General features: G+C 34.2%; 2 protein-coding genes and 1 pseudogene across 3 annotated transcripts; all 3 read right to left on the bottom strand.

Moving 5' to 3' along the window:
• Positions 1–21: 21 nt before the first annotated feature.
• Positions 22–11,658, bottom strand: LOC136813297 (G/T mismatch-specific thymine DNA glycosylase-like). 2 transcript variants are annotated; one of them, XM_067069812.1, is made up of 2 exons: positions 11,311–11,446; positions 22–1,075 (listed from the first exon to the last, which is right to left on the bottom strand). In XM_067069812.1, the coding sequence occupies exon 2, from the start codon at positions 1,067–1,069 to the stop codon at positions 320–322; it is 750 nt and encodes a 249-aa protein (XP_066925913.1). In that variant the 5' UTR covers positions 1,070–1,075; positions 11,311–11,446; the 3' UTR covers positions 22–319. The 2 variants fall into 2 exon arrangements, with proteins under 2 accessions (XP_066925913.1, XP_066925912.1); XM_067069811.1 differs by lacking the exon at positions 11,311–11,446 and adding an exon at positions 11,511–11,658 and having other exon boundaries at positions 23–1,075.
• LOC136813296 (b(0,+)-type amino acid transporter 1 pseudogene) lies at positions 1,303–4,868 on the bottom strand (annotated as a pseudogene).
• Positions 11,659–13,989: 2,331 nt separating the features above from the next.
• On the bottom strand, positions 13,990–21,977 carry LOC136813295 (fibroblast growth factor receptor 2-like). Its single transcript, XM_067069809.1, has 12 exons — positions 21,836–21,977; positions 21,364–21,690; positions 20,835–21,110; positions 20,427–20,608; positions 20,135–20,279; positions 19,697–19,851; positions 18,959–19,253; positions 17,854–18,155; positions 15,938–16,131; positions 15,510–15,750; positions 15,041–15,243; positions 13,990–14,843 (listed from the first exon to the last, which is right to left on the bottom strand). Exons 1-12 carry the CDS (start codon positions 21,903–21,905, stop codon positions 14,753–14,755), a joined length of 2,481 nt encoding a protein of 826 aa, XP_066925910.1. The 5' UTR covers positions 21,906–21,977; the 3' UTR covers positions 13,990–14,752.
• Positions 21,978–22,346: the final 369 nt, after the last annotated feature.

The raw sequence follows: 22,346 nt of genomic DNA, 5'->3' as shown, positions 1-22,346 counted from the left end.
GATAAATTAATTTCAGTATAATACATAGTAACTCAACTAAAAGTGGACTTTGTTTGGGCATTTAAAACAGCTGTAGTTTGTTTAAATTCTTCGCCGCGGGAAGTCATTTCATTTATTTTTCAAAAAACTTTCAACTAAATTGATTCCAGAGGATAACAAACACTACCGTACTTACCCATGACAATCTAAATTTACTTTAACAATCAAAGGCTTTTCTTTAAAATTTAAAATATATATCCTGAACCTATCTAAGCATACTCATTAGGTTGTGAGTAGAATAAAACTCTACTGATATAATAAATAAAAGATATTGTTATCCCTACGTTGATGTCACAGTAGATTTCCTTGGAAATCCTTTTAAAGTCAAATTAGCGAAAACGAATTCTTTCTGTTCATCCACCACAGTATTAGATTCACCTTTCAAATAATTGCGACATCGTTTCAAAGCTTCAAAAAAGGGCGCTTTGTCAGACGCCCTAGGAAGTTGGGCGCAACGAGCAGAAGACGAAGGCATCACCCAAATACGTGTGTTGGTCCCTTCAACACACTCCTCTTGTAAACCGAAATGGAATTTCTTTTTCTTTGAAAAAACTTGATAACTGACTTTCCCGTTAAAAACGACAATTCTCGGTTGATACTGTTGCATTTTGACGGTCAGAATTTTACCACCCTCCTCAAGCTCCTTCTTCGATAAATCGTTGCTCCCTTTCGTAGTTCGTGCTACCATGTTTGTAAATCCGATATTATAGTCTCGAAATAATTGCGTATCATCTTTAGCAGTCATAGGTTGTTCTATAAAGCCAGACAAGAGCAGACATTTCCAAAAATGATTACCAGGGCCAGTGTAGTAGTTCCCAGTGTATGCAGCCGCTAACCCAGGGTTGATTCCGACGAACACAATATCTAGAGAATCTCTTAAATAATCCGGTAGTCCCCGCTTCATGACTTCTTCTTCAGTCATTCCATTAAAACGGTTCCTCTTGACAACTGGATATTGGTCAGTGAGTTTGCCTTGTTTACGTTTGGTACCAGCATTGCTGTTGCCATGGCTTTCTATATGAGTTTCCATAACATACTGAAAAAATAAAAAAAATATATTTTAGAGTTCTTTTTCGCAACTGTCGCAACTAGTTAACTAAAAAGGTGCACTCTCCTCTACTTATTAGCGGACATACTGTAATCAAGGATAAAAATTAGCAGATATTGGGCTATTAGTTCAGAAAGAGGGAAAGAGACAGTGTCTTTTCAGAGGAGAAGTTGTCTAAAAAGAAATGATGAATTCGACCCTGTACCAAAATCTTCTTCGAAGAAAAGATAAGATTCTACAAAATATTGAAGGTCACATGTGATGCTGATGGTACAGGTCATTTTGAATTTTTCTAAAAATGTTTTATTCAAGATTTCAATGGAAGCGAAAGAGGTATTAAAATAATTGGGAGCATTGTTTAAAACAAGGCATTTTTTCTCAATATTTCATTTAAGAGCTTAGCATTTTACAAGCAACGATACAGTAAATACAATAATATATTTCTGAAAATAGATTGAAATCGAATATGTACTTTAACACGAGGTGAAAGCATGCCACTTCATCCTATGTCCGTTGTAAGACAGACTTTGAAATGCAAGCAAACCAAATTCCACTATTTTATTCAGGGAGATTCACTATTTTTTCATATAGTAAATCTTATTGAGGCTCTACTGATTTTTTTATAGCACTTCGAGCATCAAACTGTATTTTTGGATATAACATGATCCGACCCTAATTTTAATACTCTGACCATAAATTTGCTTAAAACTTCACAATTTCAGGCTCAGCATTGTTCTTAAATTGTTATTATATTTTGGAATTTTTGAGTATCATTGTTATAAAAAAGTCGCCACATATTGCACTGCAAATGAGAAAATTCCTATCTAGCTAGCGATTAAAATTGTGTAACTTTCTCTCGCGTATTGCACTTTGGTTATCGGGGTTATTGTAATCTGGATGAAATTACAGAAAGTGTTATATTTCATGTTTCTCTTTGTTTTGGCAATCAGACCTCGTGTTTTGACAAAACTTATTAAAATAGTAGGCACTCTTGCACAATACACCCAACCTATGTTTGTTAAAATCAAAGTGTATATATTTAATGTCAATGAATTTTTATTATATAAAATTTCCAAGGTTGTAAATACGTTTAAAAAAGCTAAACAAAGTGTATGTATGAACCAAATGAATTATCTGTAGTATCCCCCGCCATTCATAGACCCAACCAAGAAACTTAAATAAAAATTATTAAAGTTCCTTGATAGAAGTAAATCTTCCGTATGCCAAAGATTCTTGATGAAAGCTCTGTTTACGTTGGAACCCCGGGGGGAGGGGCACTCATAACTTTCGATCCACGGCATGTGCCGCCCTTAAGGGAGGTTTTTCAAGACCCTTGAAATGTAAGTCTGACAGTAAAGATATGTATCTTTAAAGTTTTGACTTAAACCTATTTCACATTTTTTATTACTTTTGCACACATCGTGTCAGGTGGTGTCTCAGGGTTATTTTCGGGCATAGCTTCAGCAAAATAAGACACGAATTCAAACTACACTGTAAGGGTAAAAAAAGTTCGGAAAAATGCACTGTAAGGGTACATTTTCACTGCTCAAGAGCTGCACTGCAACGGCCCGATTTTGAAAGTCAATTTTTTAGCGGCACATTGCGTCGTTTAGAAATGGCGGCACATGCAGTCATTTAGAAATTGAGTGCCCCGCCCCCAGGTGTTGGAAACATTAAAAAATACACTGTGTAATTTTTAGTACTTTTAAAAGCTTCATGATAGTCTATTTCTTGGTGGTTGCAATACATAAATGATCGTTTTAGGAATCTCGGTATTTTTAATATATATTAAGGTTATGATATAAAAGATATAAAAATATATATAATTCAAGTAATTTTATGATTATTTTGTTAAAAAATCTAAAATCTTTTTTACTATCGTCAACTTTACTAGATATTACATATTCAAGATGCTTTCGAGCAAGGTACAAAATTAAAGCGACTTTGAACTTTCATGTTCAAAGCATCCATGAAGTTTAAGCAGCATATAGGCTGTCGAGGTGCATACTTGACACATACAAGATAGACAGGAATTCCTAATAATATAAAGCCCATCATTGCCAAGGATAACCAAAAGTCTCTGAAAAAGGGCATAATGACAAGAAAAACACCAATCAATGAGATAAGGATTGGCACACCAATAAAGACTTTAAAAGGTCTCACAAGGTTTGGTCTCCGATACCTCAATATGATCACACCAAAGATCGAAGCTGTGTAAATGACCCATTGAGCTTGACTGAAAAGTAAGATCAGGGTGTTGAGATTGCTTGCTTTAGGTAACAACATTAATGACGATATAACCAGAATAAGGGTTGAAGCAGGAACCGGTAGTTCATTTCTCTTATAAAGTAGAGAGAAAATGAAAGGCATATGACCTTCACGTGCAGCAGACATTGTCAAACGAGGACAAGCAAAAAAGGTACCATTTAATGTCCCAAAAGCTGATAATGCAACTAACACCATCATAAGATATGATGTTTTGATTCCTAGTGCGTTTTCAATGAAGTCAATTGCTACAGCATCTGAAGAGCCCATCTGATGATGTGTCAATACTGATAAAAATGAAATGTTTGCCATGATGTAGCAAAATATAACAAAAGGTATTCCAGTGACTATAATCAAAAGTAAATTTCGTTCCACGTTGTCGATTTCCTCAATAACATTACTCATCTGTGCCCATCCATCATAGGACCATAATGCACCAAACAGTGCAATCCCAATATGCAACGGGCTGTGTTTATCAACGATCGTTCCTGAAAACATATCATGAAAGTTCGCAGCTTTGTTTTTAGCCAGTTGCCATATTCCGATGACAATCACAAAAACAACTGACAAGATTTGAATAACAGATAAAATTCTTTGGATCACATTTGTTATTTTGGCACTGGAACTATTGATAATGAAGCAGAGGATGATAAGCCCAAAAGCAATCAATTTTGCAGGTATTTCACCCTCAGCATCTGTTGCATAGAAGGGTTTTACAAAATATGTTCCAATTGTTAAAGCAATTGCTGAAACACTAGAAGGATCGATTACTAAGCATGTTGCCCAAGCTGTCAGGAAAGCTGGTGCATCTCCATAAATATTGAAAATGTTTGCATAATTTCCACCAGACATTTTGAACATACAGCCAATCTCACAATAACATAAAGCACCAAGTAATGCAATTATGCCAGCAGCTGCCCACATGACAAGTTCCATTCCTGGAGAACTGGTATCCTTTGCCACTAATCCAGGGGATATAAAGACACCACTACCCAAAATGAGCCCAACAATGAGTGAAAAGCCATGAGAAAATCCAAGTGTTTTCTTTAACTTGATAGAGTGGTTTGACAAGTAGACTGCACGTTCTGACTGTCCTAAGGGCAAGTCATCTGATTCATCATTATTAATTGATGACTGGAAATCTCCAGCAATCACTGCAGTCATTTCTTTTTTTATTTTCCTACACAAGAGCAATCATAATTTTTAAAATGATAGAAGTTTAAGATCAAGAAACAGTTTTGGATCAAAACTTGGCTTTGGATTTTAAATCTTTTATATGGGACCATTCAACAATTATGTACGCTCAAATATTGTCAAAATTCGACCATTCTCCCCTTCCACTTTTTTGAATTTACCTCCACCTTTTTATATTAAGGAAACCATTTGTTTCAAAGTTTCTTCGTGTTTATAATTATTTTAAAACGTTTTCTCCTTCACAAACGATTGAAGCCTCTATACTCTTGGTTTATTTGAGCTGGAATTTCTTCTAGATATTAAATGGGAAAAGGAGACTTAAAAGTAAAAACTAAGTTTTGATTTTTCAAAAAAACTGCTTGAAAATTTTTCTATTACCAGTGGATACCCCTTAAAACCACATACCCCTACAAAGTTGCACTTTGGGCTCTCTTTCTTAGCTACGAAACTTAATCTAATCTATATTATTAATAACCGTAGTAATTTTAATTTCTGCCCAGCTTTGCCCGATCCTGCTTTTCTCTTTTCTTTTGTTTGAAATGTTTTCGAATATATTTAACGATCGTATTTATTAATGACATTCGAATTCTTTTCAAAACAAAACAAGTTTCTTTTATAGAAAACACCATTTCAAATGTAAATCAAAACATAAAAATTAAAAAGTTTGTCGAACAATAACAGCATTCAAAGGGCGATAAAAAGCAAGAGAAGAAATTAGTCCATCTCTTTCTTCATATAAAAACATTCAAGTGGTTGATACTGTTAAAAACTGTGTACGTCATTTTAAATGTTTAAATTCGAAAAGTTATGACAAGGTTTTAAAAAAAGCAATTTAGAATTGACTTATTTATCTTTTTAAATCTGATAAAAACAAAGTTGCACTATTCTTTGTGGCTTTCCTGCTTTTTCCTAAAGAATTGTCATTTCTATATTTCACTCCTCTTTACCATGACATTTTCTCAAATTGTCGAAAACTGGACGGCGTATTTAATGCAAGCAAAGCCATAGTGTCCTCCTGGATTAGTTCCCCCCACTAAAATCCAATTTTTTCTCCATTCCCCCCTCTTTTCTTTCCCCCACCATATTTCAAAATTTTTCGGTTCCCCCCTCTTTTTTGAATTTCCCCAGCTATTTGAAGATTTTGCGGTTCCCCCATATGGTTAACATAAAAATGCCTTAAATCAAATTTGAAATTTTGGGAAAGCTTGAAAATATAGCCTTGAAAGTGCTGGGAAAATGAAATTGTATTGAAAAGTTGGTTTATTTAAAAAGGTTGGCTGATTTTATTGCTTAAACAGGTTTTGCAATAAGATAACCTTGAGATCAGTGAAGTTCCCCCAGTCAAAATTTCCTAAATTTATGGTTTTCCCCCCTCTTTATTTTCCCCCAGCAAATTTCAAATTTTTCATTTTCCCCCATACTTCAAAATCAGAATCCCCCCCTTTATAAAGGGGGGGGAGGACACTATGAAAGCGAGAAAAAGATCTCCGAGGGAGGGTTAGAGTCAAACTTTGAAGATATCTTTTTATTCATTTGATCGTTTTTTAAGCCAGCTTCAACATCCAAAGGACTTTTAGTGCGTTCAGCGCTACAGCTTAACGCCGGGTACCGGCTAGTATTGTATATAATTCACTTTCATAAAATACCTAATTTCAAGAATTTCAATATTGCAAAGTCTCGTAAAATTCGAAATTATTCAAAATTTCATCAAAGATGCCTTCAAAAAATCAAGTTTTTCGGACCTAGTACGCAATTGAATTTAAGGTTAGTGGACAATAAAATATGAAAATTGACTTTCTCAAAACATGGTCATATTGCATACCAAAAAATCACAAATTTGATGGAGATTTAGAAAAACATTACCATATGTCAAAAACGAAGTCAATAAAAGTTTGACCCTTCAAAGCTGTTTTTTGACAAAACAGGTGCAATTGCATTATGGGCATGAAATACTTATAAAAATACAAATATTGTTTTGTTTTGGGAATGGATTTATAGCAAGTATTTGATCAATTTAATCAAGGTTCAGCATCTATATTGCAATTTTAATATTTCGGCAAGTTGTGATCAAGGGGTCAATGTTTGTAGGTTTTAAGGTGTAATAGTGTAGGTTTTAAGGTGTAATTTGATTTTAACATGCAGTTTTGAAAATATTCAGGTACCAATGATCTAATCATAACATTTGTAACTTTGCAGCGAATCACTGTTCAAAATCTAAGAACAAAGGACTATTTTATGACGTTATGTGAGAAAAACCATTATGTAGGTTTTGAGGGGTAAATAGCTAATAGGGCATTTTTTCACTTCCTCGTAAAAAACTGAAAACTGGTTTCTAAAAAACACCACTGTTAGGGTAGAAAGCCATAAACAGTGTACTTTAGGCGTACAAACTTTCGTAAGAGCATGAATCTGGTAATGTCACCCAAATAGGGGAAAATCTTTGGAAAAAATAAAGTTTTGAATTTCACTTTTATTCCTGGATAATCTTTTTATCAATGACTTCAATTCTAGAAAACATAAATATCAGGGCTTAATCAAACTGGCTTGGTCCAGAAATTTGACCTAGAGTAGTTATGATCAGACAAATTTGGCAAAAAACTCTTTTTAGTTTACACTTCATTTGAGATAAAATATGCATAATCTAATACTTGTCTTAGATTTCAGTCCATGGCTAATATAATAAGCTGCATTGAAAAGCAATTTTTACCGTCCAGTATGACATATTTTTCAAATTCTGACACTTTTTCCAGAAGAAAATCTAAAATACTAAAAAATATTCCCATAAAGTTTGACTTCATGAAAAGAAAACTGGCTATGATCAGGTAACTTCATTCTAGATTTGAAGGACCCATTATAAGCTTTCAAAAAAACCAAAAGTTTGCTATATTTCAGTTGATCAATAAAAAATTAGAAAATGAAACCTTGTTGGTTGCGGACATAACTTTTTGTCAAATTTACTTTAAAATCAGCAATAAACATTAAACTGAGTAATTATTTGGCTTTTAATACTTTGCTGTACTTGAACCAAAATTTAATCATTGAAATTTGTTGTCTTGAAAGGTCTTTGTAACTATGATTTCCTGAAAATTGAAGATTTATCTGTAAAAGAGAATCCAATCATATGTCATTTTTTGTCATAATCTAATTTTAAAAGTGAAATTTTGAGCTTGACATTAACTGTTGTACATCTTCATAATCAGTAAATATGATTTTTCCTTGAAAAGCCACTCAACCTTTTCAATAGAAAGGGTTAAATGGGTAATAATACTATGTTGCGGACATAACTTTTTTTCTTCCAGGGTAGAACCATAGAACATTTTACATCATTTATTTAAAGATTTTGGAGTGTCTTTTTCTGTTACCAAAATTTAAGGAATATTTGAGACTAAATCAATATAAAACCAAAAGATTTGGTTTGGTTTGATTTCAGTTATTACATGTTTTTCTTTGAAAAGAACAAAAGAAGACTCAACAATGATATTAAAACTTTCTAATATTTCTAGTAGAAGAACGACTCTAGAGGACACAAAAAATTGAAAAAAGCAAGGAAATGCATGGTACTTACAAATGTAACTCTTTAGTATTGTCAAAGTGTTAGCATAACTGCTTAAGAGGGTTAAAAATCTGATAAATACTTTAATAGTTATGTCCGCAACATACAATTTGCTACAGAATATGACTCTGTTTTGAACTATTGGAGCAATTCTAACTAGTCTGTAAGTGAATGTGTAGTAGATTATGTTGTGTGAACACTACACAATGGATTTAATATGCAAATTAATGCATAATTTATCCTTTATTCAAGCTCACAGGTTCAGAACCATCATTTTCAAAGAAACAAAAAGTTTATTTTTCTGTTAAAATTTTCATTTTGGACCTTAACTTGGCATCAGAGTATTTGTTTTCTATTTGTAATAGCCTAAGCATTACTTCCATATAATAAAACATCATGCCAGCTTGCAAATACACTTTATCAGCAACATTTTAGACAAAATAGTTATGTCCGCAACATGAAATACATATGAAAGAGGTAAATAAACTGGAAATCTTGCCAATGGAAAATTATGAAACTTTTTTCTAGTTGTAACCAACTTAAAATGACCTTAGATGCAATAATTTGTCAAAGAAACCTAAAATTGGTGTTTGGAGGTTGAGAAAACTTCATGCTTTGTTGCGGACGTAACTTTTTGTTGCGGACATAACTGATTTTTGGAGAAACTGTTTTGTTTCACCGTCTCCCAACAAATAGCCTTTGAGACTTCAAATTTGTATAAAATGACCCCAAATGTAACCCTTGACATAGAAAAATGATTCAGCTGAGTAAGGATAACTCCTTGAAAAATTTAAAGGATTAAATAGTGTGCGGACATAACTCAAAAATGTGAACGGAAGCAAGACACTGTTCACTTCAAAATAATTTTTCGCGTTGACCAAGATAACTGCCGTTTTTTTGCAACTTGCTCTAGTTTCCCATTATCTGGGAAGGATTTAAAATGTAAAAACCAGTGAGCTAAAGATTTTCAATTTTTTTCTGTGTCAAATCTGTGCGGACATAACTTTGTGAACGGAAAAAGTTATGTCCGCAACATTTTTGACTTTATATGCCAAAAAAACTTTTTTTGGCGGTACTTACTGTGTTTTTCATTTTTCATATTCTCTGGCTGTGAGAACAACAAAAACCAAGCTGGAAAAAGCATGTTGTTGATGAATTATTATACAATCATGTTGATCGTTTTTTTAAAAACCTTATTTTCCGTTCACATTTTGAAAGAAAGCCCCCTCTAGGAAAATTTGAGTACCTGTTATATCAGAAAAAATGACTGTTTAAGCTTGCCCATGTCAAGATTGACCAGAAACAATAAGATTTGATATGACTATATACCTATAGAGATTTCACCAAAGCCTTAAAGTAGGAAAATTAATAAATCGATAAGTGGGCCACATTACCAGATTCATGCTCGTAAGCAGAAACTTTCGCGATTTTTGTGAATTTTGGCCTTTTTCGCGAAAGTAAATGTATTTGAAAATTCTTAATAGAGCAATTCGTGAAAGTTTATGCCCGCGAAAAATTCTCAAAAAAAGTGGAAATCTATAAAACCTCAAAATCGTAATAAATATCGAATTTTCGGCATATTTTTATCCTTTAATGCCTTTTAAAAGTTGAAGAGCAACTGTCTTTATCAGATTTAAGGAATATTTTTCACTTTTAAGGCAATTTTCGCTAGAAAATTTTCATTTTTATCCAACGATTCGCGAAAGTTTATGCTCGCGAAAAACATTTTTTCATCAAATTCGCGAAAGTAAATGTCATGCATTTCGTGGTTTTTCATCCTTGCGAAAGTTTCTGCTCGTGAAAGTACACCTAAAGTACTTTAAACACAAAAGGTTTCAGCCTCAAATTCCACCTAAATACCTCTATTTTTTGTAGAGTAAGCGTACGTATTCACTTCTCTTGATTGACCCATAGTTTCTTACTACACTGCCTAAGCGACAACTATATATTTTCCTGATAGATAAATGAAAAACGTATAATTATAAAAATACTAGTCCCTTTTTATGTTTCATCTTCATTTTATTTATATTTTCAACACTTGCTCTCCTTGAGGTCAGATGTCTGGGTATATTAATTATTCTTTATTATATCTATTATTCTTTATAACTATTATTGGCCCAATGCTAGCGATAGGGCCTTTCATTTGCAACTTTCCGCCTGTTCGTCTGTCCGTCTGTCCGTCCGTCTGTTTTGGTAGAAACGGCGCTTTAAAACTGGCCGTTTTGCCGTCTGGAGAGGGAAAAGCTTGCTAAAAGTCGGATACTAGTCCAGACGATCTCAATCGAACGGAATCGACGATCAAACCAGTCGAACCAAATTGAAGCAATCGACCGATTGAAATTCGATTGTCGAACCCAATTGAATCTCAATTGAACGTCAAAATTCTGGGTAATATTCGATTGGTTCGATTGTTGTTCGACTGGTTCGATTGTTGTTCGACTGGTTCGATCGTCGATTCCGCTTGATTGAGATCGTCTGGCTTTATTCTTGCAGCTTCCCAACATCCAAGCTCTCAAACATCACAAGCCAAATGAAATTACTTTCGAATTCCTGTAGAAATTATGCGATGAACAATCCGGGGGTCAATGAATCGACGATTGAACGCAATCGAACGCAATCGAACATCAATTGAATCTGAAAATTGCGGTAATATTCGATTGAGATTTGATTGCGTTCGGCAATCAAATTTCAATCGGTCGATTGTGTTCGATTTGGTTCAACTGGTTCGATCGTCGATTCCGTTCGATTGAGATCGTCTGGACTAGTGAGGTTAAAAGTAAATCCGTAAAATCATTCTTCATTTGTTTTGAAATTTTGCTGCTTTGATTGGTCAGTCATTTGATGGCTATGCAAGTTTCCCTCCACTGATGCAAGTTACCCGCGCCGACTTCACTGTACCAATCATACCGTGAAAAAGGGTAACTTGCATCAGTGGAGGCTAACATGCATAGCCCTCAAATGAATGACCTGGCTGGTCATTAAAATACACATACGCAGCTCCGCTCGCAGCTCTACTCTACCATTTTTGTTTCGATTTATTTTCGTATTTTAATGACCAGCCGGGCCTTTCATTTGAGGGCTATGCATGTTAGCCTCCACTGATGCAAGTTACCCTTTCTCACTGTAGTATAGAGCACTAAAAATACCCCCTTTCTATACTATGTTTAGTTTGTTCTACCTTGGATTAGAACTGAAAATATCTTCAAATGACCTTTGTCTGCCATCAGCCTGTGCTGTCTATATTGACAAATTAAGAAACAATTTACAAAGAAATAAGCTGCAAGCTCTTCAAAACCAGACCAACAGTCTTTCATACATCATACAATTTGCCTTCTTTCCCTTCTCCCTTTCTTTGTGCTTTGTGTTATCATTTTTATCATAAAAATGGATTGAGAAATAATACGAACTTACCGTTAACTTGCGCAAATACTTGAAACTGGAGAAGGTCGTAATATTATTTCCAATGTCAGGTCATTAAATAAACAAAACAAATGTTTGAATGGTAGGGTATGCAATATAAAAAACAACAAAAAGAAATCTCCATAAAATGCGCACGACACAAAAAAATTCAATATACAAAAACAGCTGAGGATTGCGCTTATGACTAAAAGTTAATTCAAATTGGGGCGGTTGTGACACTTAAAGGTGTTAAATTGGGCGGGAGAAATAGAACGAAAGAGGACTTCACGAAACTAGACTTCCGACTTCTGCTCATCATCTAGCGAAAAAAGCCAGGGGCACTTACGACATAGGCAAATTTGGGTACGGGGACGTGCCGCTGGTCAGGGTGATCAGGGTCCCTTTTTTAGGCTCTGAAGATATCTGACAGGGTGTTAATTAAAAAATGTCTCACAATTAAAATAAAAGGGTCACAAATTTACTAATTTTCAAGATGTTTATCTGGCAGGCTCGACTTTTGGTTTTGGTAGTTTTTGACAAATTTCAGGGTGGAAATGTTAGAAAATTTTAATTTTTTTGTCCACTTTTAGTCATTTTGGCCACTTTTCAGGGTGAAAATGGAAAAGATTTTCGATTTTGATTTTTCGATTGACAGGAGGGTCCCAAATTTACCAGATAATCATATCTGACAGGGTCCATTTTTCAAACTCCAGTCAACATCAAGGTATTTGTAAAAGTAGTCTGGCGGAACTGCATATACAGCGCAAATCGAATAAAGTTTAATTACTAATTCGCATGATTCTGTTTGTTTATCTAACATATACAAATATGTTTTAAAGGGTTAGTGCTCTTTGTATAATCTACAGCGCACTCTTAGCTTAATTCAAGCTTGAAGTGAAAAGAGGGCTCGATTGAGAATACAAAAAGAAAGCGTCATGTTTCTAGTATGTTGGCACTAATAATATATTTCTAGTGTGTATTGATTTGCGAGAGGTTGAATTGAAAGGTACTATTTATCACATCTCGACTTACTAGTACAATATAAGTGGATTTTAGAGCTTGATTGGTTTATAAAAAAATATATATATAGTTTTTGGAACCTGGACATATTAATATGAGAGAGAGAGCTGGAATATAAAAAGAAATGGAGACTGCTTATATCGAGGAGGAAAAATAAAGATCATAAAAATATAAACGTGGGGATAGCTAAACAAGAAGTCAAAAATGTCGAAAAGCCCTCGAAGTCCACCAGAGCTGCAAAGTAATAAAAGTACTTTACATAAAAAATACGAACTAACCAATTGTGAGAAACAGTTATTGTTACAACAAAACCGGCAAATCACAAATGGCGAGTCAAAATCATTCCCGAAGCTGAAATTCACTAAACGAACAACACTTGATAACCAGGAATGCTTCAAGAAAATGCTTGCTGATGTACCAAACCGACTGGATAATGATTACAAGAAAACCCATGAGAATCACAGTGATGAAGTGTCACAACTGTATTCAATTGCTCAAAATAGCATACAAAACAATGGAAAATTAAAAAATACTTTCATTATTCTAGAAACAACTTTGGAAAATGGTTCAGCTAAGCTAGAAGAGAAGAAGGAAACGTTTACACAAACTAAGAAACAAAATGATCAAATTAGATACTTGTCATCGAAAAAAGACATCATGGAAAATGCCAATCTTCATCCAGAAAGGTATGTCTTGGATAGCAGTTTAGCCAGCTCGAATGAAAACATGACAAAAAATGAACACAAAAGAAAAGACACTCGTGAAAGACCTATGGAAAGTTATGAAAGGACGAAAACGAGTCATCAAAGTGTAACATTTGATAGAGGTTTAAGTACACCTGAATTAATTTTAAAATCACAACAATTGATGAGAATACATGAAGCTGAAGAAGAACGAGAATTGAAAAGGAAGAAGCAAACCAAACAAAAAGGCGGAATGAAAAGTCAAAACAACGATGACATGAGAAATAAACAAAATCCATCAACAATGAAGGATGATCTCCACCTGAAGTATATGAAGTTTGCATTTTATGAAATGGAGGAATCCTAAAGACATGTTTTGAAGAAAATAACAAGGGGACCTTTTTGGGAAGGTCCTGACAAGATATGAAAAGTCCCAACATTTTAAGACAAAATTAAAAATTTTTGTTTGCGTTAAGAAAAAAAAGTAAAAATATTAGAAAATTTACACTCCTGTTAAAACTATGTTACAAAAAAATAATATATTATTGCGTTATATAATTATGCGTAATAATTAATATATATTAGAGATCATTCTAAGATATGTACAAAATTTGTTAAGAATTTAAGAACTATCGAAAAAGTTTCAAAACTTTTCTCGAAGATACAATTTTACATCTAATACAATCGATAGGAAGTATTTGAAACTTTCACGATATCAATACGATATGTATATTTTTAAGATTATTTCAAAATAATTTCATTACGGTATTTACATTAATATCAAGGCACGAACAGAAAGTAACATAGTAACTGTCCCCTCCCTGAGATCTAAGTCTTTGTTTCAGATATAGTACCTAGCAGCATTGGCTACATTCCTGTGTATTGCAATACACTCTTTTTATAATTTTTTTTAAAGCAACGAGGCTCAAAAAAGCCGAAAAATAAAAGAAATTTAGGAACAGTCTGGAGCCTGGAATCTTAATCAAACTAAGGGTCACATTTGTAAAAATAGTGAACTGATTATACTCCAGTTTTGCTCTAGAAATAAGAATAGGATGAGAAAATCATCAGAGATTTACTGGTTCTCATAAAATAAGAGAGTAGTTTAAGTTGTATCCTACCTTCTCACCACCCGAAAAAGTCGAGAAACTCAAACGGTAAACATTAATATCTATCTACATGACATTTCAAATACTGAAACAAAATTAATCTTTTTAAAATAAGTATAAAATGACACAGAAATATGTTAATAAATTATCATTGTTTGGAACAAAACCGTTGGACGATTGAAAGAAACCAACGAGTAACACATAGAATACTACCAAACATATAATTTTTATGTTGATTTTACCAAAAGTTTACATCTTAAGTCAATTTTGATTGTAATTTTAAAGCCACTAATAAATATAGGTTCATAATGTGTGCATTCACACCAACCACCTTTATTTCTAGCACCGAAAAAGAATGGATTCTGTGAATAGATAATTCCAACATTACTCAATTGATTTCTTGTACAGGTAGACGTATATTGACAGCCAATAAAATTGCTATTCACGCGCACGCGCCAGCTTCCGGAGGGTCGATCACTACATCACTGTAGCCACTCGAAGAGAGACGTCCCAACAGATGATGTTCAGTCGTACTGAAATGTAAGATAGACAGAGAGTCTATTAATTAAAGAAATAAAATCATAAGTTTTAATTTTGAAAATTCCAAGGCCTAAAAAATCAACTTAAGACCATATTTAAACGAATAACGCTCTAGCCAGTATCAAGGCTACCCCAAAGAATTTTATATTTTCACAGACAGACAGACAGACAGACAGACAGACAGACTTACCTGGTTGGTCTCGATCTTTTCATAGGTGATAAAAAGCGGATCATGTTATCTAAGATGTATCTTGGCTTAGCATTATTGTTTTGTGAAGCAGAAGAGTTATTATTGGACATGGCAGCATAAGATGCACCATTCTCTGACAGTAAACGTTCGTCCGATACGTTAATGATGTAGCTGTCGTTGGCTAACATCCGATAGTGGATTTCCTTGAAATATGAGAAATAAATAGTATCATTGGACTAAGTCGTAAGATTCAATGAAGACAGTTTTTGTTTTAAGAATTGTTTGCCTGTTCCGAAACCTTTTCATATAGGGACACCTGTCTGTATTCGTCTTGGCTCCTTTTAAACCCGGTTGTACACGTAGGAAAAAACGAAGGCACTTATAAGAAGCTATGATAGGCTTGTATCAACTTAATACTAATTTTGCAAGGAAGTGAAGCTTATCCAAGAATTAGTTCATTGAAACTCACTGGCAGCTTTGCTCTTAATAATTGGTCCGTTGTTTGTATTAGGTCATGAAATTCTGGTCTGTCTTTTTCATCTTGTTGCCAACACTGAGTCATGACTTGATAAATTTCATTTGGACAGACTTCAGGTTGCGGCATACGGTAACCTTCGTCGATGAAAGAGAATAGATCTTCGGTGGGAATGCCAGGGTAGGGTGTTCCACCAAGCGTACTGATTTCCCAAAGCACCACACCAAATGACCACCTGACGTTGAATTGTTGAAATACTCATGATAGAAATTGAAATTTTGGTCGAGAAGACGAGGAACAAGGATAAGTTTTTCTCAAAAGTACAATTACTTTACATTAAAAGCCTTTCCAAACGAGAAATGCACTTTTGAAAAAATATCTAAACATTGAAATCACTCAAAATCGCTAAAACACAAACTTACACATCTGACTTAGTGTTGTAAACCCGGTCAAACAAGGCTTCCGGACTCATCCATTTGACCGGAAGCATGCCGGTTGTCGTCTTCATGTAACAATCATTCTCTTGAATATCCCGGGCAAGTCCGAAGTCGGAAATCTTGATACGGAAATGTTCACCCAAAAGCACATTACGACATGCAAGATCACGGTGAATAAGCTAGAAAGAAGAAGCAAAACAAGTGATCATTCATTGACCAACCTGGCTGATCAACAGAAAATCATTAAATTCAAAATAAACAAAACATCAGAAAAAGCTAATGAGAAAATCTCGAAGAATTCCCGAAAAACCACTTTTTTTTCGGGACATTTCTGGATCTGGCGACACGAAACTATTTTTTTCTTTAAAATTGGGGTCCCTTTCAATTTGGGAATAACTAGTTTGCTTAACTGTACAAAAAATCATGAAAATCAGTCGAGTGTAATTAAAAAAATCAATGAAACTCGTTTTGCGCCGTTTTTCGGCTGTTTTAGAAGTTCCAGCTTGAAAAAAATGTTTTTTACGGTAATCGAACGATGCAAAAGTTTGGGCATCACCATGAAATACCTTCTTCTATAAAGAAATGATCAAGTAATCAATAGAAGGTTCCGGGTGCAAAAATCAGTTTCATTGACAATTGAATCATGCTTGATCGTGGGCATTGTTATCAATAATGTTTTTGTGTGAATAAATAAAGCAATTTATAAAGAAAAAAGGCCAAGAAAATCTGCAAAAACGGCGATTTCCGTCAGAAAAAATCAGAAAAAACTGATGGTAAAATCTCTAAAAAATGCAAAAAAAAACAGGTTTTTCCGGCATACTTCCGGCCGGAAAATATTTTTTGAAAATCGGGCTCCGTCACAATTCGGGCGTTGCCATACTGCATCTTCGTGCCAAAAAACATCAGAAAAAAATAATGAGCCGATCTCCAGAAAAGCTGGTTACAGATGGACGGACGAACAGACAAAGGTTAATTTATAACTGGTAATATAATCTTGAGAGAATCCCGAAAGAACGCTTCCGAGACCCGAGTTTCTGGATATTTTATTGAGTATGTAATAACGAGCATGAAAGGTAAAGCGCGAAACGTTAACAAAATACTTGAAAGGGACGCAATAATATACGTGCGAAAACTTTCAAAGCATTGATGCTCAGTGCTAATAGAAAATAAATATCTCATTTCACGCGTTCTGAAATTGGTGTAAAAAATATCATATCTTTCTTCAGCTTTTTTCTCGTTATAAGGAATGCACATTCATTGTATGGGTGTATGGTGCGTGAGAAAGCATGCTTTCTAGATTATAAAACCTACAGCTACTGTAAATTTAAAGAGACATCTCAATTTTTCTGATGTTTCTGATTCAATTTTAGCCTCGGGCACTCGAATTCATTATCATTACTGTTGATTCCGACAAGAATTAGGTAGACAGGTATAAATTTTCACTCCCATCAACTTGATAATTATACCCTTGAGAAATGAATCAGCTGATAAAATGACGTCATACATTATTTCGAACGTTTTACAATAAAAAAACCGTACACGTACGCAAATTACAACACGATGTAATAATTCATCACCCAATCAATGAAATATCAAAAATAAGCTGAAATTTTCTTCAAAGCAAATATCCGTATTCTCATGAGAGATTTGGAAGATTGACTATTCTATCTCCGCTCTCTTATTATGAAGGAAATTAGCATGGAATTGTTACAGGAGGAAGTAAAGTATCGCTCTTTCTCCTCAATCATCAAATCCGGTGCATCATGCTTTATGACAAAAAGAATGAGCGTGCTTTAGGACCGCCGACAAAAAAAAGGAATACCATTTTTATCATAAAAATTGCTGAATTCTAATGTTAAGTACCCACTTACTTAAGATCGGTCATAACCAATAACTCCTACCTTTTTACCGTGTAGAAAAGCCATTCCTTTGATGATCTGGTGTGCAAAATGCATCGCGTCACCCACTGAAAAGGCATTCTGTAAATTGCCTGTCGATAGTTTCCATTCTTGTGAGAAATGTTCACGGCTGTTCTTCAAGAACGTTTTCAGGTCACCGTGGGCGCAATACTCCAGTATAGCGAACAGACTACCGCCTTTGGTACAAGCACCTAATAAGTTGACAATGTTATTGTGTTTCCCGATGTAAATGAGGATTTTGATTTCAGACGCTAGATCTTTGTATTCCACGTCTGTAGCATCATCTGTAACAAAAAGCAAAACTTTTAATTTCATAAACTGATTCCATCAAAAATAAAGAACCCTCCGGATTGGGTTTTCCAGGAAAAGTTCGTGCCCTCTGTTGAGGATATCGGACATCCAGGGGTTCAATCCTATCTCACATCCGAGGGGTAGGATTTTATAAAAGGGAGAGGATATCCAGGGGGTACAGGATAAGATGCCTGGATATCTATGGGGTATTTACCTTTTAGCTAGACTTCCAGGAGGTTGTGGAGCTCGAAAAATGGATATCCTTCAACAAGGGGGGGGGGATTTCTGGAAAAGCCCATTGGATATAGATATATAGTAGTAGTAGAAGATGGTTTAGAAAAAGAGGCGCGCCTGTTGACAAAAGAATTTCCCAAAATTTATGTTTGCACAGCGCGAGAGGGGAAGAAAGTTGGTTTTTTTTCTCAAAAAATGCTTTCTAAGCAAATGGTAGGATATACGTTGACTGATGTTCTTTAAAATTCAACAAAGGCGCACATATAATTCTTGAGGTTTCCTTTCGAGGAACACGTGATAAAAAGAAGTTTGCTTCAAGGTCAAAAGGATTATTAGTCTTTCAATAGGAACGAATAGTTTCCGCGAAAAAAAGAGATAATGTATATTCATCACAAACTATTTGTAGAAACTTATCTTGCTTTTTTTCGTTTCTATTTCGAAAAGAAGATTACCCTCAAGTATCTTCTTCTCAGCATCTCAACAACAAAAACAATGATATTGAGTGAGCAGATTAATTCTCCATATGGAAAACTTCCCATGCAAAACGAAAACAAGTGCTGACCTTTCAGAGTTTTAACGGCTACAAAAGAGGTGCAATTGGTTTTGTTATTGTTCGTTCGACTTGTTTTCCGAATATATTCCTGTAGGCTAGGTTTCCTTTGTTTCTTTTGTGTATTATTGTTTTGATTGATGTCCAGCCCCCAGTTATACACGTCTAAGCCTCGAGCTAGCCAAACCTGACCAAAAGCTCCAGATCCCAACACTTTGATGAACTCTAATTTGTGTCTAGGGTATTCGTAGGCCGGATTATATGGTAAATAAATTCCCTGTTCTGTTATGTTATCGTCCGGTTTAATCTGGAGAAAAAAACAAGTTTCGTTAATTAACAAGGTCAAAAGCATATATCATCACCTATTTTTTTACTTTTCTCTCCTAAAGTGTAAATCCGTTTTGATAGATTTATACGAAGTGATAAAGTGACACATCTTTAACAAATTTTCTATCAAATCATTTGTGAGACTTTATGGGTATACGGAGCCAAACAGCAGACAAATATTTTTATAATTTATGGTTTCACCAAGAAAAATGACATGCAAAGAAAATGATTAAGTGTAAGACCACATGTAAATTTCACAAGTAATGATTCCATTGGTTCTATTTCAAAACATGTTGAAGTTTTTCTACAAGTTGGAATTGACGCCATCCTTAAAATTAGCTAATAGATATAATGAACAGGTTTCAATCAGCTTTTACGCAAGTGGAGCCATAACGTGCAAACAGGGTCAAAGCATTGTCTTACCTGATAATCTGTTAACGGTGAGAGGAATCGAGCATAACGTTTATCCAAGTTCTGCATCCGGTAATAACAAATGAAAATGTTCAGTGCCACAAACAAAACACATGCTACCACAATCGCTATAATCACTTCTAATTTCAACTTGCTTGAATATTGTACTAAAAATGATAAAGAAATTGGATTATTTAGAAAAACCCCAAAAATGACCTTTTAAAGTGATGTAGAATATCTTGGTTAGTTATTTTCATAACAACTGACAACTGTATACAAACCTTTAAAGTCAAATGCGATCCTAGCCTTCAAAACATTCTACAGTGGAGAAAGGTTTAGCTAGCTTCCGACTATCGGCGGTAGTGATAATAAAGCCTCGACTACAAAAGGAATCGGAGACTACAAAAGGAATCGGAGGCTAGAAAAGATTCTATTAATGTGAAAGATTACCCTCTAGAGGTGATATCAAGACTCTCTTTACGTCACTGTCACTTCCAGCTTTGTTGATTGCCAAACATCGAAAATAAGCATTCACACTCTGTTTCAAGATTGTCAGCTCAGTTACATTGTATCCATATTCTTGCAAATGCTCAATCTGAAAATACGAAATCAAAACAATTCAACCACGAACTCTAGCCGTCCTTGACCTTGATTTGGGTTGGAAGGCAGCTTTGTATAATCTGGATGATTCAATAATTAGGCGTAACGGTTGATTTTCATTATAATGTATAATGTATGTTACCTTGTAGTGCTTTTCAGAGACATCCGCCCAAGTTTCATTAGGACTACATTTCTTTTGCTTGAAACAACCAAATGGTTGATATTGCCATTTGAATTTAGCAGGTGGGTAAGCTTTTTTCAAGGTACATTTTAACTTTCTTGAGCTCGAAATACCAGCATGGGAACGTTCTACCTCAGGAGCAACTACAAAGTCAAATAATAAATAAGAAATAAGAAAGGTAAAATAAAGCAGGATGAAGATACTGAGCACGACAAAAGACGATTTCAATATAAATTCTTTGACATTGGCAACTTTGGGGCAAACGTTCAATCAAAGCAAACTGATATTCAAAAAGTGCTAAATAAAACAAAATGTCGAGTTTTTTTAATTAAGAATCTAGAATCCAGCAAGAATTTATAAAGTACTCACACCAGACATGCACAATTGTTGATTTTGAAACCGTTCCCAGCTCATTTGAAGCTTTGCATGTGTAATTATAATGATAGGGATGGATATTCTCATTGTGGTCGTTCACTGTCAATGTACAGTTTGTTTCTCCTTGGCATGTTTTCAGAACATTTCCCTTCGAAATCCATTTGAGATTTGCTGGAGGTGATGCGGAAGCTGAACAAGTCAAATTATGAGGTTGACTTTCCACAAGTGTAGGATTGATTCCAAATAATCTGACTTGTGGCAATTTGGGCTCTGAAATTAAAAATCAGATTCATAATGAACAATAATTTATGTCAATTTTCCTGTAATCCTGAAAAGTTGAGACTTCAAAAAATCCTCTGGCATTCTGTAAAAAGACAAGTTTGTTAACCTATATAATCAATTTCACAGCTTGTGTAAAGCTTATTAATTTGAAATTCAGCTGCATCTTTATAGAAAATGGCAGATTTTGTAGGATGCTGCAAAAGTTAAGGTGTTTTATGATGTTCAAAAAATGTTTTCATACCTATCATATGAAGTTTAACAGCTATAGACTTGTTACACTTGATATTTGTACAAACATACAATCCTGCATCAAAAAACGAAAAGTGTTTCCAAGAGATTACTTCTTCATCCCAAATAGAATGATTTGTATGTCTATCGATAAGAGTTTTAGTGTTATTGACATTGACATAATTTGTAACTCCTCTGGACAACAATTTTTTTTGCCAAGTTAGATGTGTATATTTATTTCCACTGAGTGATGTTTTGGTAACACATTTTAAGGAAAATCCTTGATTTCTATGAAGCGTATAAACAGCAGCCAACTTGAAGGATTCAATTTGGTTGCATGCTAAAAAAGTAAACAAAAGAGCTCAGTATTAGTATGCTCTTATAGCTATCTATGTTTGAATGTATTTTCTTGCAAGAAAATCAAAGAAATTAAAGAACAGAAATCAAAGAAAAGAAATTTAAAAAATATTTTAAGTGAAACTTACATATTATGAGTGATGTGTGAGCTTGGAGAGTGACAGAGTTCAAGAGCAAAAGACATATCCAGAACAACATTGTTGCAGTTGTTTCTAAAGCAGTGATGTGTTTTGGATATTGATCTAAATGAATTCAGTGTAAAGATTATTAGAGAATTTAACACATTGTAAATATCAAATTGTGACATGGTGCTATGTAAACTTGTAAAAAATGTGATGACTTATTTACTCTTTTTTTAGAAGGAGGATAACAACTTCATCAAACTGTACACTGTAAACAAAAAAGAATTCCACTATGATGGTGTTTAGTAGATGCTTTGAATTAAAAACTTTATGAAAAATGATATCCTTATTATTGAAACAAGCTCCCCTTTTCAAAAACTTATGCCTTTCTTTCATGTCTGTAAATATTGACAATTCATCAAGAAAAATGCAAACAATTTAGTAACTTTTTAATGATCTAAAATTACTCTTTGTGCTGCTACTGTCAACCTTTATGACACTACAAGCAATAATGTAA

This window comes from Clytia hemisphaerica, unplaced genomic scaffold (genome assembly GCF_902728285.1).
Source record: "Clytia hemisphaerica strain Z4C2 unplaced genomic scaffold, Clytia hemisphaerica genome assembly, whole genome shotgun sequence".
Taxonomy (NCBI): domain Eukaryota; kingdom Metazoa; phylum Cnidaria; class Hydrozoa; order Leptothecata; family Clytiidae; genus Clytia; species Clytia hemisphaerica.
This window is presented reverse-complemented; position numbering and strand designations above follow the sequence as displayed.

Bases quoted from the DNA above. Each gene is read 5' to 3' on its own strand.
- LOC136813297 (XM_067069811.1), bottom strand. From the start codon at position 1,069: ATGGAAACTCATATAGAAAGCCATGGCAACAGCAATGCTGGTACCAAA.
- LOC136813295 (XM_067069809.1), bottom strand. From the start codon at position 21,905: ATGTTGTTCTGGATATGTCTTTTGCTCTTGAACTCTGTCACTCTCCAA. The intron at 16,132-17,853 runs GTAGGAGTTATT...TCTTCTTTCTAG, and splicing joins CTTTTCTACACGGTAAAAAG to CTTATTCACCGTGATCTTGC. The intron at 15,244-15,509 runs GTGAGTTTCAAT...TCATATTTCAAG, and splicing joins TATTAAGAGCAAAGCTGCCA to GAAATCCACTATCGGATGTT.